The sequence below is a fragment of the Triticum urartu genome, chromosome 7A (genome assembly GCF_056163025.1).
Source record: "Triticum urartu cultivar PI428250 chromosome 7A, HENAU_Tu73, whole genome shotgun sequence".
NCBI lineage: Eukaryota > Viridiplantae > Streptophyta > Magnoliopsida > Poales > Poaceae > Triticum > Triticum urartu.
The window spans coordinates 716024432-716036893 of record NC_141879.1 but is presented as its reverse complement, the minus strand read 5'-3'; the positions used below and the strand labels follow the sequence as shown (position 1 = coordinate 716036893).

Genomic DNA, 12462 nt, shown 5'->3' with positions numbered 1-12462 from the left:
ACATGGTGAATGACTGAGAGCGCGTCAAGTGGCACTGAACTCCTGACGAAGCACTCGTTAACTAGTTGCTCTCCTGAATAGGAGCTCCCCGTCAAAGCGAGATGGCAAATTGTTTTTTTAGAAGAAGCGAGATGGTAATTAAGGGAGAGCGTGAGGTGGGCCTAGGTTCCAGCACGTTGGCCTGTTTTCTTTTAATTCTAATAGTCAAAATGAAGCCCAAGGCCTTTGATTAGCATTAGTAGTACTCAATGTGGCCTGTGATGCTTAATGGTAGCACACACAATCTGATGTGGTACTGGTGTATTTTTTTCTTTCAAAACCCACAATACAATCACAAATGCTGAACATACACAGATATAAGATTCCACCCCTACGAATACATGCACATACGAAAGAGTGTTTTGTTTGGATTTCGGATAGAGCACGGTACTGTTATGCGTCCCTCCGCAAAGCTCTTTTTACCAGGAGGTAGCGGCAAACCAGCCTCCGGCGATCTCACAGCTAGGGTTTCCTTGCCTCTTGCTGATGTCATCGTCGGTCCGCCTCATCTCTTATGGTTAAGACGGAGTGGATCCCGGCCTTTGGTGATGGAAGGGCTCCATTTTCTATGTTTTTTATGAAGTTTTGTTAGGGTTTGTACCATGCTCAGGAAGACAAGGCAGATGCGGCTTCTTTAAGATGGAATAAGATCCTCCCGCCTAGCCCCCGTCTTGACGATGTTTGTAGCGTCTTCGGAGGGCGTGTAGAGTTGTGTCTTCGGTGGATCTCATGGGATCCGGTCGACGTTTGTCTTCGATGGACCCGCTTGGTTCCGGTCTTCGTTCATCTACGTCTATATGACTGCAGGTTGGATCCTTTCGATTTAGGCATCTCTTCATCGGTGGCGGTTGCTGTTCTGGTACGCTGACCCAATAGGGCCTTAGCACGAGAACATCCCCTACTTTGATGAGGGAGGATGATGACGGCGGCGCGCCTTCGACTTGCTCCAATGCTTGCAGTCATCGCTAGGTGGTCCACAGACATGGTTACAGTTTTATTATCTTTATTGTTCTTGGTGTCGTGATTGAACATGAATAAATTAGAAGTCTTTTGAAAAAAAGAAAGAGCCTTTGAAAGAGATGCATGTGCCTTCTAGCGGACGGAACGCCCCCTGAGAGAACGCTTATCGTCGCTAGTAGACTTGTACCAAATCCAGTAATATTCTATCACCTACCATGGTATAAGACTACTCATAATGAGAATAACATAGATAGTAACATCACACACATTTAAGTTAAATAGATGACGTGGCATACAATAAATAGAGAAAAAGATGAAAGTGATAACATAGCTAGTTACTACTAGTATGAGTAACATCACATATATCATGGTAAGATGTGTCTATAGTCTAATAAATAAAGTGTTGCATGTTACTCCCCATTATAGAAGTAGTAACATAGACTAATAACATGGACATGTTACTCGTCTATGTTACTACCCATTGTGGCTAGTTTAAGATGAGGGAGGTGGGCTGTTGGACAAGCGGATCACAGATTGCACAAAACTTGTGGGCCCGTCCGTGTGCGTGTCCGCTTGCCTGGTGCGTTGACTTGACTTGACCGACCGTGAACGTACCCGTGGGCGTTGGAGGGAAACTGTCTCACATGGCAGCGGCATCGTACCATGGCGGGTCCACCATAACAGCATCTATCCGTTGTTTCGCATACTACCTGCTACTACTAGCATCTATCCGTTGCTGACTTGACTGTATTTTTTGACAAATCTAGCCCCTCTGAGCGACTTGAGACATATTTAGCCTTGGACAAAACTAATTTAAAATCTAGCCCCTAAGGTCGACGCCACATAGCATAACGCCGAACTTGTACATCTCGGTGCCATGCTATGTGGAGCCGAGCAAATCTGGCCCTTAGGGTTTCTGTGGGCCCATAGGAGGTCGGCTCCACGTAGCACGACGCCGGATTTGTACAAGTCGGCTCCGTTTAGTGCGACGCCGACATGTACAACTTTGACTCCATGATATGTGGCGCCAAGCCCGGGGATCAGACTTTAAATTAGTTTTGCTCAAGGGCCAGACGTGCCTCAAGTTAGGCTAGTCATAGTGGGAGTAACTTAGCTAGTAACATAACGCATTTCAAGAAATTTTTGCTTATGTGGCAAGTAATTAATGAGAGATGGTAACATAACATAGCGCTTTCCAAGACAAGATGAGTCTATAAACTAATAAATGAAGCCATCTGAGATACTATTATTATATTATTTTGCATTATGAAGATAGTAACTTTAGCTAGTGGCATATGCATGACACTAGTCTAAATTACTCCTCACAATGACCAGCCTTATACAAAGAGGCCAGATTTGTCAAAAAAATACGACTTGACTTGAGTCTGGACCGAGGCCGTCCGTCCAGCGGATACGGCCGCCTCGACTCCCGTGTGTTTTCCTTTTCCCCTTGCATTGCTACTACTAGTATTTCCATGTTCGCGCACGATACCCATTGCTTGGGATGAAAATTCCATCCACGACTACACATACATATGGCAGCTTTGCTTGCGAGGCGAGAAATACGGATCCAACGCGCAGGCGACGCGGTTTACCGGGGGCAACAAGCAGCGTCCGTCGTGGTGGTCACGTGCAAGCGACGCCAAGCCCGGGGTCGAGGTCGCCGGAGCCCGGGCGTGAAAAGGCTGCATCCAATCCGCTTGTGAGAGACAGCAAAGCGCGTCCGTACGTGGTTATTGTTTTCGGAAGGCGACGCCCAAGGGCAGAAAACGCGTGTCCCCTCCGGCGTCGTCGGGCGGGCAATAAAGAGCCCCCGCGCCCTCGTCCATCTTGGATCACACCAGCAGCAAAGGTCGCTTTCGCCTCCCTCTCTCCCTATCTCAGCCCGCGCCCCCTTTTGCCGCCGCCGCCGACGATTCAACCGCCCGACCATGTCGATCCAGGGCCTGCTCCTCGAGGTCAGAGGTAGGAATACTCCTTCCTTTCCCTCCCCCGTTCCCACTCCCTCGCTCGATTGATTGATTGGACTGGAGACCCCTTTTGCTCAACTGAATTTCGTCGAGCAGTGACGGGGTGCCGGAAGCTGCGGGACACCGAGTTCTTCTCGCGCCAGGACCCCTACGTCATCGTCGACTACGCCACCACCAAGCTGCGCACCCGCACCTGCACCGGTACGCCATTTTTCCGTGCTTGCTTCACCTTCTCGTGCACCATGGCTGTATCCTGTATGACGTTATGCGTGACCGCATACTCCTCCTGCTCTTCAAATAAAAAAAAAGAGAGTCAAAACTGGTGGCATTTGAACTGGTGGTCTAGCTAGCGCAATGCGCAACTAATCTGTCTGGCCACACTTTAATCTCTTCATTGAGCCCAATCTGTTCCAGTTATCGTCGTGCCTTTGCACACGCACGGTGGCTGCAGCATTGCCTCTTCCTTGTTCTACAGGAGACTCAGTGTACACTAGCAATGACCTGTTCATCGAGGAGGGCGTACCGAACCCACTTTCTTCTTCGCTAGTTGCGCCATCCCGCGTTAGTTGCACCAACAACGGTGGGCGAGCGACCATGCCAGCATTGCCTCTTCTTTCTTCTCGAGGAGCAGGAGCAGCGACGTCTTCTCATCTTCAGTTATATATACTTTGCTATAAGCAATCCTCACTGCTCAGTTTGGTCCTTCCAGCAGTTTGCGCGTCGACAACCTCTGCCCAAGCCTAGGTGCCCAAAACTGGTGGTATTCAAACTGAATTCACTCGATATTTGAACTGGACTCACCCGAGTCATCATCTAGTGTATTGTACAGTCTGTCGCCAATTTAGTCTGTTCAATCGATTAATCAGCATGCTCGACTCAATTCGTTTCAGTAGTTGCACCTACCAGCACCACGCGGTGGTTGGGTAACCACGCCCAACCAACGACTAGTTCTCAAGCGCACTTACAGTTTGCTACAGCATGGCCCACTGTTTGATTACTATACGGGCTGCTCTTCTGAAACATGTGCTTGTCATTATTAGGACTGGTGTCAACTGACTGCTCTCATACTCAGCCCACTCTTAGTAAAATCACTAGTAGTAATCTAACAGTAATACTGTTCATTCATGGAAGCCGACATTATTGCAGTTGAGCTGACACCATAGGATTATGATGTTTCTATATCTTCGTCGGTTGCACGCGTGATCATTGTGTATCTCCTTGGAGTCCATGTATTCGATAGGGGTACTCTGCCTCCTATTATTTTTTGCGAAGATCACGCGTCTCGTGATGAGGACATTTTTGTTTCTTGCACACCTCCTGGTGGATTCGTGCCACCCTAGATTACAGTAAAAAAATAATCACGCCACCCTAGATTGGCATAAGATACTCAGGTCGATGGGAATATATTCTTCTATCTTTGTTTGATGCGCTGCGCCCCTGATGAATATGATTCTACACACTAGCGGCCCACATTACTCATCCTAGTTTTTGCGGAAATGCAATGTCGTGGTTGTTTTTGTTTCTTTCACGTCTGCTAGCTGGTGGAAAAAAAATGGTACCCTAGCTTGGCATAAGATACTCATGTCGGTTCGAGAATATATTCTTTTAACTTTGTTTGATGCACGTCCTATGAATAAAGTTGTACGCGATAGTGGTACTCATTACTTGTTCTGTGGGAATCCTGTTTCCTTTGTAGTACGATTTGGCATCTACCTCTATATGTTTCGAGTGATGCTCTCAGGATGCTGAGCTGCTTCTAGAAGTTGGGCAATTCAATTATTTGGAACGCTATTTGCCAATGTCAACGTGTTACCATTTTTTATATCTCTATATTGAAATTTGCTACTTGGCCTTCCTTATCCAGACAAGGACTTAAAATATAGCAAACTGGCATGGTGTGCACTTTATTTTGAGTTTATTTTTTCTGTTCTCTATGAAACAGAAACAATTGCTTCTAAAACTACCCAGGCCTAGATTACACCCTTGCAGGAAAATTCGTTTTCTGTTATCTTACGATTACTATGCCGAATAGAAAATGCACTCTCATCCATCCTAGAGTTGACCTGAACAAGTCCTCAACTTTTTCCAAGAGGTTCTTAGATCTGCATTTCATAACATATTATTTAATCTGGCAGACACCCATTGGCTTTCAATTAATGTGGAGTGCTAAGCACACTTTTTTTCCGGTGTGGAGTGTGGACTGCAAGGACATTTCCAACGTCTGTACATATTTGACCTCCATAAGCTTACTGTTTTTTTCCTAATACAATCAGATGGGGGAAGGAACCCGTCCTTCGACGAGAAGTTTCATATACCACTCATCGAGGGGCTCCGCGAGCTGAGTATCAACGTGTGGAACAGCAACACAATCAACACCGATGACTTCATTGGCAGCTGCAGGTTTGTACATTATGATGCAGCTCATTTTAGTCATTATACTGTTACCGAGTAAAGCGACTGATGGCTGAGCGTTTCTGCATGCAGGGTTCCGCTGAACAAGGTGCTCACAAGTGGCTACGATGATTCCTCATGGCCCCTCCAGACACGCCATATGAAGTGGGTGTTTTGTTACATATGCGTACTGTAATACCTTTCTCCTACTGTCACTTGCAGATTTCCTGACACTGAGGTCAACCTGTGCAGGTCTGCTGGGGAAGTTAAACTTATCATGCACTTTGATGTCTCAGCAATGGTGAGTGAGAGGCTGATCACTGGTCATTGTTTAATTGTTTCTGTTAATGTGTCATTGCCTCATTGTTTTTCTCTTGTGTATATCAGAAGAACAAGATGGCAGGTAAAACTTCTGGCCAGTACGCTCCTTCGCCATACGGTGCCTCCTCAGCTTCGTACCCAGCGCCTTCAGCATATGCTGCAGCACCCCCACCGCACCAAGCTTATCCAGCTCCTAGCCACGCACCATATCCTGCTCCTTCTGCGTACTCAACTCCGCCTCCTCAGCAGCCATACCCAACTCCGCCTCCTCAGCAGCCATACCCACAGCAGGGATGTCCTCCTGCAAGTCACCCACCACAGCCATATGGACAACCGTACCCACCGCAGCCGTACGGGCAACCGTACCCACCACAGCCATATGGGCAGCAACCTTACCCGCCACAGCCATATGGGCAACCCTACCCACCACCTTCAGCAGCACAATCCCCTTATCCACCTGGTAAGATCTTGATGAGCTTAGATAAATCCATCCATTTTCATGCCTCTAATCCGGTGAACTAATGTGATGATCTCACTGAATCTTATGCAGCACCGTACCCCGGAGCTTATCCACCGCGGCCATATTGATATACCCAGCTTCAGTGATCTGACGCGGCGGCATCGGAAGAAAAAAAATGATGATCAGTCCTGGCCGCTGCACTGTTTCAAATGGATCACAAGCCTACTGAAGGCGTGTTAGATAACTGAAACAACATGTAAATCATCTCCTTCTGCGTCAGTGTTGTGAAACAGCCTAGCAATCATCAGAAACGTTTACTCTCTCTAGTATGCACTATATGAGTAGCTTGCAGACTGCCATGATGAAGTCAGTTCTATATTGTGGTTTTGCCAAAATGGCGATGCTCCTTGCTTCTGTTTGGGCGGTCATTATAGACTGTTCTTCCAGTAAGTCTGTAATATATAGTGCTAACTGCTCGAACGTCAGTGAATGCATGGCAGCTGCAGAAGGTCGCAGCACCTAAAACCTGTAAGTGTTTTTGTGATGCTCAATAAATTTGCCTTGTTTGATGTACCCATGATGTGTGGTGGATTTGATTAAATGTGGTTTTGTTGATTGGCTACAAAGGTTGATGTATTTTTGTTTCTGATAGTGTTTTGTGATGCTCAATGCACTTGCTTTGTTTGATATGAGACTGCCGGTGCTAATTTTCTGAGTTCCGCCTCTTCACGCCTGTTAAAAAGTTCAGATTTTAGTTGATCTACGTGGGTTTGTGGATCGACTGCGAAGGACGCATCATCTTGTCTAAATCGTTTTTTGATGCTCTTTATTTGATTTGTATACCCTTGATGTCTTGCCAACAGATGAATGAGATTTGTGTGGATTTGCCATTCCCGAGATACTTGAGCTGATATTGATGCTTGTGTAACCTGTTAAAAGTTCAAAATTTGGTTGATCTCTTTGCGGGGTTTGGAGGCTTATTACAGTGTGTTTGCAGGGCTTTCATTATTCTGGAGATCTTACACGGGCAAGGCAAATCAGTAGGGCTTTTCTTTCTCTTTCCCTAGAAAATCAGTGGTTAATTATTGCTCTGTTCATTGATTATCTACCGAAGCCTTTTTCTGGATAAGACCATAACACGTATTTTTGTTAGCGGCTGGAACCTGAGCTTTACCATGGAAAGGTTTTGCAGATAATTAAACGTGTAAATTGATGATAATGATGATGATTCCACAGGAATGTAGTCCTTTTCTGTTCACTTTTCACGATGCCAACTTTCAAAAGACATAATCCTAGTGTGCATGTGTCGGTGATCCAAAGCATGGTGATATTGGATATTACTTCCAATATTACAACCAGCAAAGTAGTGAGGTTAGCACTTAGCAGTGTTTCTGCAGGGCTTCAATCATTCTGGAGTTCAATCTTACAAGAGCTATCATACCTGAATTTCTTTTCTCTTTTTTCCCTTAGCGAGATGATCAGTAGTTAACCATTGTTGTTCTAGTTTTTCTGCGAAGGTAATAGTGTTTTTTTCCAGGATTATAGAGTTACAGTCAAGAGGCAAGAATTCCTCGGTGCATGGGGGCCGTCTATGTAGCTGCACAGTTGTGCTATACTCTTTACTGCTGTATCTTGCCAAGCAATCTACGACTACGATGAAGCTTATGTGAAATAAACACCCGATTCTCTCTCAGGGACTTGATCTCCAATGCTAGATGATCATACGGAGAGCGAACAAGTGATTGATCAGTGAATATCGATAGGGCCATAGATGAATCGGACTGTACGACAACTGAAAGCTCAGTGTGTTGCATGGCCAAGGCTATGCCCTGCATCAAAGCATGTATCTTTGCTTTCAGTGCATCATTACAATGTAACAGAAATCTATAAGCAACAAAGATGATCGTTCCATCATGGTGTCGTACTATCACACCAGCCGCCACCATACCATCACTCTTGGAAAACGCCCCATCCATCGACAGTGCCACCTGGTCCCTAGGTGGTGGAATCCAGGCCAAAGAACTTGTTGCCTTCGTCGGTTTTGGCCTTTCTGGTTCCAACACAAACAACACTTTATCCTTTAAAATGTCCTCTGTCTAGTGTCTATTAGCTGAATCAAGCGACTGCGAGTAGCTCCAAAGAAACTCTACGGAAATTTCAAGAGGAGGTTTTTTCCCGGATAAAAGACCAGAGCACATATCTTGTTATGCATGGGTCTATGGGAGGAACATGAGCTTTAACAGTGGAAGGTTTTGCTGATAATCAAATTGTGTTAAGCTTCCAAGATTAATGATCATGATGATTCCACATGAACGTACTACTTTGCTCCTCACTTTTCGTGATGCCAACTTCCATGTCCTCTAGCTCTAGTGCCCTCACAATAACAAAGACATGAGACTGCACTGTGTGTGTGTGTCGGTGATCCAAAGTGTACTAGTGATTGATTTACTAGGAGGTTTACAGCCAGCAAAGGAACATGCTCTGTACGTGTGTTGCTCTATGACTCGTAAGCACAAGATACTTCCTTTCCTTCCTTACCCAAGATATGATGCTTCCACTCGAAAAGAAAAAGGAAACTAGACTGAATTTCTGCACCGGTTCTTGTCTGTTTTGATAGTACTTGTTCCACTGCTGAGACTTGCACTAACTTGGTTGTAGTCATGGAACCTCAGTATCTTTTTGCTATCCATAGCGGGAGACACAAAGTAGCACATCTCAGAGGCCAGTTATGCACAAACGTAGAGGGAAAGAAGAAAGGAGCCTCCAAACAGTTGAGATCTCTACCATGCATCAAGCCTGAAACTGGTATGCCAATCATCACACAAGCCGGCTTTTTCTTGGTGCTGCTCTCACTCCTTTTCCTACAGCTACTTTCTGAATTTGATTATCTGTGAACTGTGATTGCAGCTGCACGCGTGCTCTGCTCACACAGGACTACAAGAGGATACCAAGGATGCTCTACATGAAGAGCTGCATAGAGCAAGGCTACAAGAGGGCTATGCCATGCATGGTGATCAAAATGTCAATGCTAGCTTTGACATTAGCTCTTCACAGCATTGTCTTATGTGTGTGTAGATGAACTGGTCATATCTAACAACTCACCACCAAAATTATGGCAGAATCTGTATACTCTGCGTGTACGAATCTCGCCACGTCCGTCATGTACTACTTGGTCCCTTTACCTTACCTAATGACCTTATCTAATGGCAAAACAGTAGCTTTGTCTTGGTTTGGACATTGGAGTTACAGTTGAACCAGTAGTCACCGGTTCCTCTGCTTGATCCCATGTTTCTTCATACTGCGGATGCCATGCTAAACAGCAGCACAACAGTACTACTCGTACAATTGTGTTGCTGCACAACTTATTTGTGCCCTCAAGCTCCTGGCGAAAACACCACTATTTTTTTCTTCATATGAACAAGACTCCAATAATATTTAAGTGATTCATTTTCCTACTATTTTGCAGCTCCAGTAACAAGATAAAAAACATTTCCTGAGCCACAGATAGATCTCTAGTACATGTTGTGCAAGTTATGTTAGAGTAATCTTGATAGTCTAATTAGATGGGTCAGTTTCCATATGAATTAGATGGTGTCCTACAGGGGCGTAGCTATGTAGAGGTAGCCGGTGTCATCGGCACCGGGTTCAATTTGAACTTGCTTAATGTAATACAGTGATTTAGTGTGTAGATCATTGAATTATTTGACATGTAGGCATGCATTCTTTTATATGGACACCGGGTAATTTCTAATCTGGATCCACCCCTGGTGTCCTAATCGAGTCGAGTCAATACTAGGACGTCCTAGCTTAGCTGGTAGCACTAGTACGTGATGAGTTAGTACATACAGGAGTCCTATGGTAAGGTAAAGACCAGTAGTGTCCGGCAAGGATACCTGGTATATGCGTGACGCTGTGTCCGTATAGGTTTAGGTTATGTCAAAGGTCGGTTGGTTCTGTATATAAATACAGGTCCGGCTGCGTGAGATTGTAACACGGAGTTGAAAAAGAGAAAATAAATGAGGAAGGAGAAGGGGCATGACAAGGGCTCTTGGCAAAAAGTTGTTTGCGCGCGTGTTCGTCTAATTTGATGTGATCAATTCTGTGGGCGAGTTCCAACAAGTTATACTAAAAAAAAGTTATAAATGCATACCTCTGTAGTACATGTTGTGCAAGTTGTAAATTCATACCAAAACAATTCCTGAGACCGCACCAGATTTGTGCAGCAGTGATGAGAATATATTGCTCGAAAACATCAACAACTCGGACTGGGGGCACTAAACATGACTAGACGGCATGTGCTCGAATGAACGCAGATCAGCAGCCAAATAGTCCTAGTAAAGACGGAAGCTCACACCATCAACTCATCATGTGTGGTGTAGTGTGCCTATATGCCTTGACACTGCAACCGGTGGACCAGATTTGTGCAGACTAAAAATAAGAATTGGCTAACAAATGTGCGCTAGAAAACAACAACTGGCGAGGTCCCGGTAGTGTCCCGGACTCCCGGTGATACCCAAGAGTATACCAGAAGTGCCCGTTATGTCCCGGAAGGTACTGGAAGCTTCTGGAAGGGTTCAGAAGGTTCTAGATGCTATTGGTGCGTCCTAGGTGGGCTAACGACCCGATGCCTTTGGGGTTCAAGCCAGGGTGACTCCCCCTACCCACCAATTTGGCCGACCGGCCGCCCCCCTCGGAAGCAGACTAGCGGGCACACATCAGGAGGTACACCAAGACCTCAGGCAGACCGCCCTGCTCAGACCTCTCTCTCTCTCTCTCTCTAGTTTGTGTACGCCGGTAGGCTGTCCCTCTCCCTCTAGTTCTCCCTGTTACTCTTTGTGCTGGTTCCACAAAGTGCTACAATACCTCTTGATCGGTACGCGTGGATACCTCTAAGGTGTAATCTACTTGGACACTAGATCATCGGATTGTCCGGAAGAAATTCTCGCGTCTGGGAGGTATAAAACTACCTGTGGAGTCGATGAGCTTCACCAAACTAGCTGAGATGATCGTTACTTGTACCTCTATAGTGTCTCTAGAATTGGATTGTGTATGTAAAAACTTTGTAGCATAGCGTGTACCCCTACAGATACCATAGCAAGTACTAGAAGGTAAACATATGTGGAAAATCCCGATAGCTGAAGGTGGCCGATGTGGGCGTTTCAGATAGAGCAGGCACACAAATTCACTACTACATCATTAGTCAGCACCGACTGGCCAAAAACCCTTATCTCTGACCGGCCAGTAACACGCTATTTGGCTTCCCGTGAGAGATTACTAAGTTATCGCTAATCGTTTGATCGATCCGACAGTGATGGTGAATGTTACTGAGCGGTCGGTCGGTCAGTAGGTACTATTTAATGGGTGTCCAGCGGTAGGTCACTAGTGACCAGTTGTCCCACTTTGGCCTGTCAGTGATGATTGGTGGTTTATTTGGCAACTCGAACTACATTGCACCATACAAGTATACACATGAACAGTTTGCATTTTAGATGTTATCACCTAAGAATTTTAATAGCATGTTCAGTGTTTACAAGTATAATTACCAATTTGTGACACCTGGTGATTTTCATTTCTTGCTTGACCTTCCATATTAAGGTTTCTGTAATATTCATACTCTTAATGAAAACATAAAAGATCTAATTAACGGAGTTCAACTTTTTGTAAGATTATATCTCGGAATAATGTGCAAACATTAATATAAGCATGGAATATGATACACTCTGCGATAATCTATAAAGCATGCACACGCAAAGCATTTTTTAAAACTTACTACACCAATAAATTCAGAAAATTATTGCAACTTTTTCAACACCTACTATCCTAATAGCTAGGGTTCCACTTCAAGTACAATGCACACGCTAAGTAGATTTACTATTTAATATATTGTTCACAATGGTTATTTTAGGTAGGTTTGGGTCATGATGAGATAAATGTCAATTTCACAAAAACGTCAAAGTACATTATAACTTGCACAGGTTATCGCAATACCTGGGAGATGATTTCAGGTGCGACACTACTATAGTCTTCCTCTAGGGTTTTAGGTATGTACCCCTTGACCCCTTTCCTTTTCCCTACTGGTAATATTTTAAGTTTTTCTCTTAAATATGGGATATCCTCGGCCCTCACTCAAAACATTAGTTCTTCCCTTCCCACCTGTGCCCCAAAATTAGTGCACTCCTTCTTAGGGATTGGGATCGGGAGGGACTGCGCATGGTTGAGCATGAACAAGCAACATGTAAGACGTTAATTAATGGGGATGGATTGGGAGAAGGTGACCGGTAAGAATGAGAGGTAGTAGGATGGGAAACCAAAAGGATGACA

At 45.0% G+C, this 12462-nt stretch overlaps 1 protein-coding gene across 1 annotated transcript; it reads left to right on the top strand.

Annotated features, from left to right (window-relative positions):
* Nucleotides 1-2760: 2760 nt before the first annotated feature.
* LOC125521089 (Calcium-dependent lipid-binding (CaLB domain) family protein) lies at nt 2761-6716 on the top strand. Its single transcript, XM_048686140.2, has 7 exons — nt 2761-2964; nt 3066-3170; nt 5243-5369; nt 5454-5525; nt 5613-5661; nt 5748-6141; nt 6232-6716. Exons 1-7 carry the CDS (start codon nt 2931-2933, stop codon nt 6267-6269), a joined length of 819 nt encoding a protein of 272 aa, XP_048542097.2. The 5' UTR covers nt 2761-2930; the 3' UTR covers nt 6270-6716.
* Nucleotides 6717-12462: the final 5746 nt, after the last annotated feature.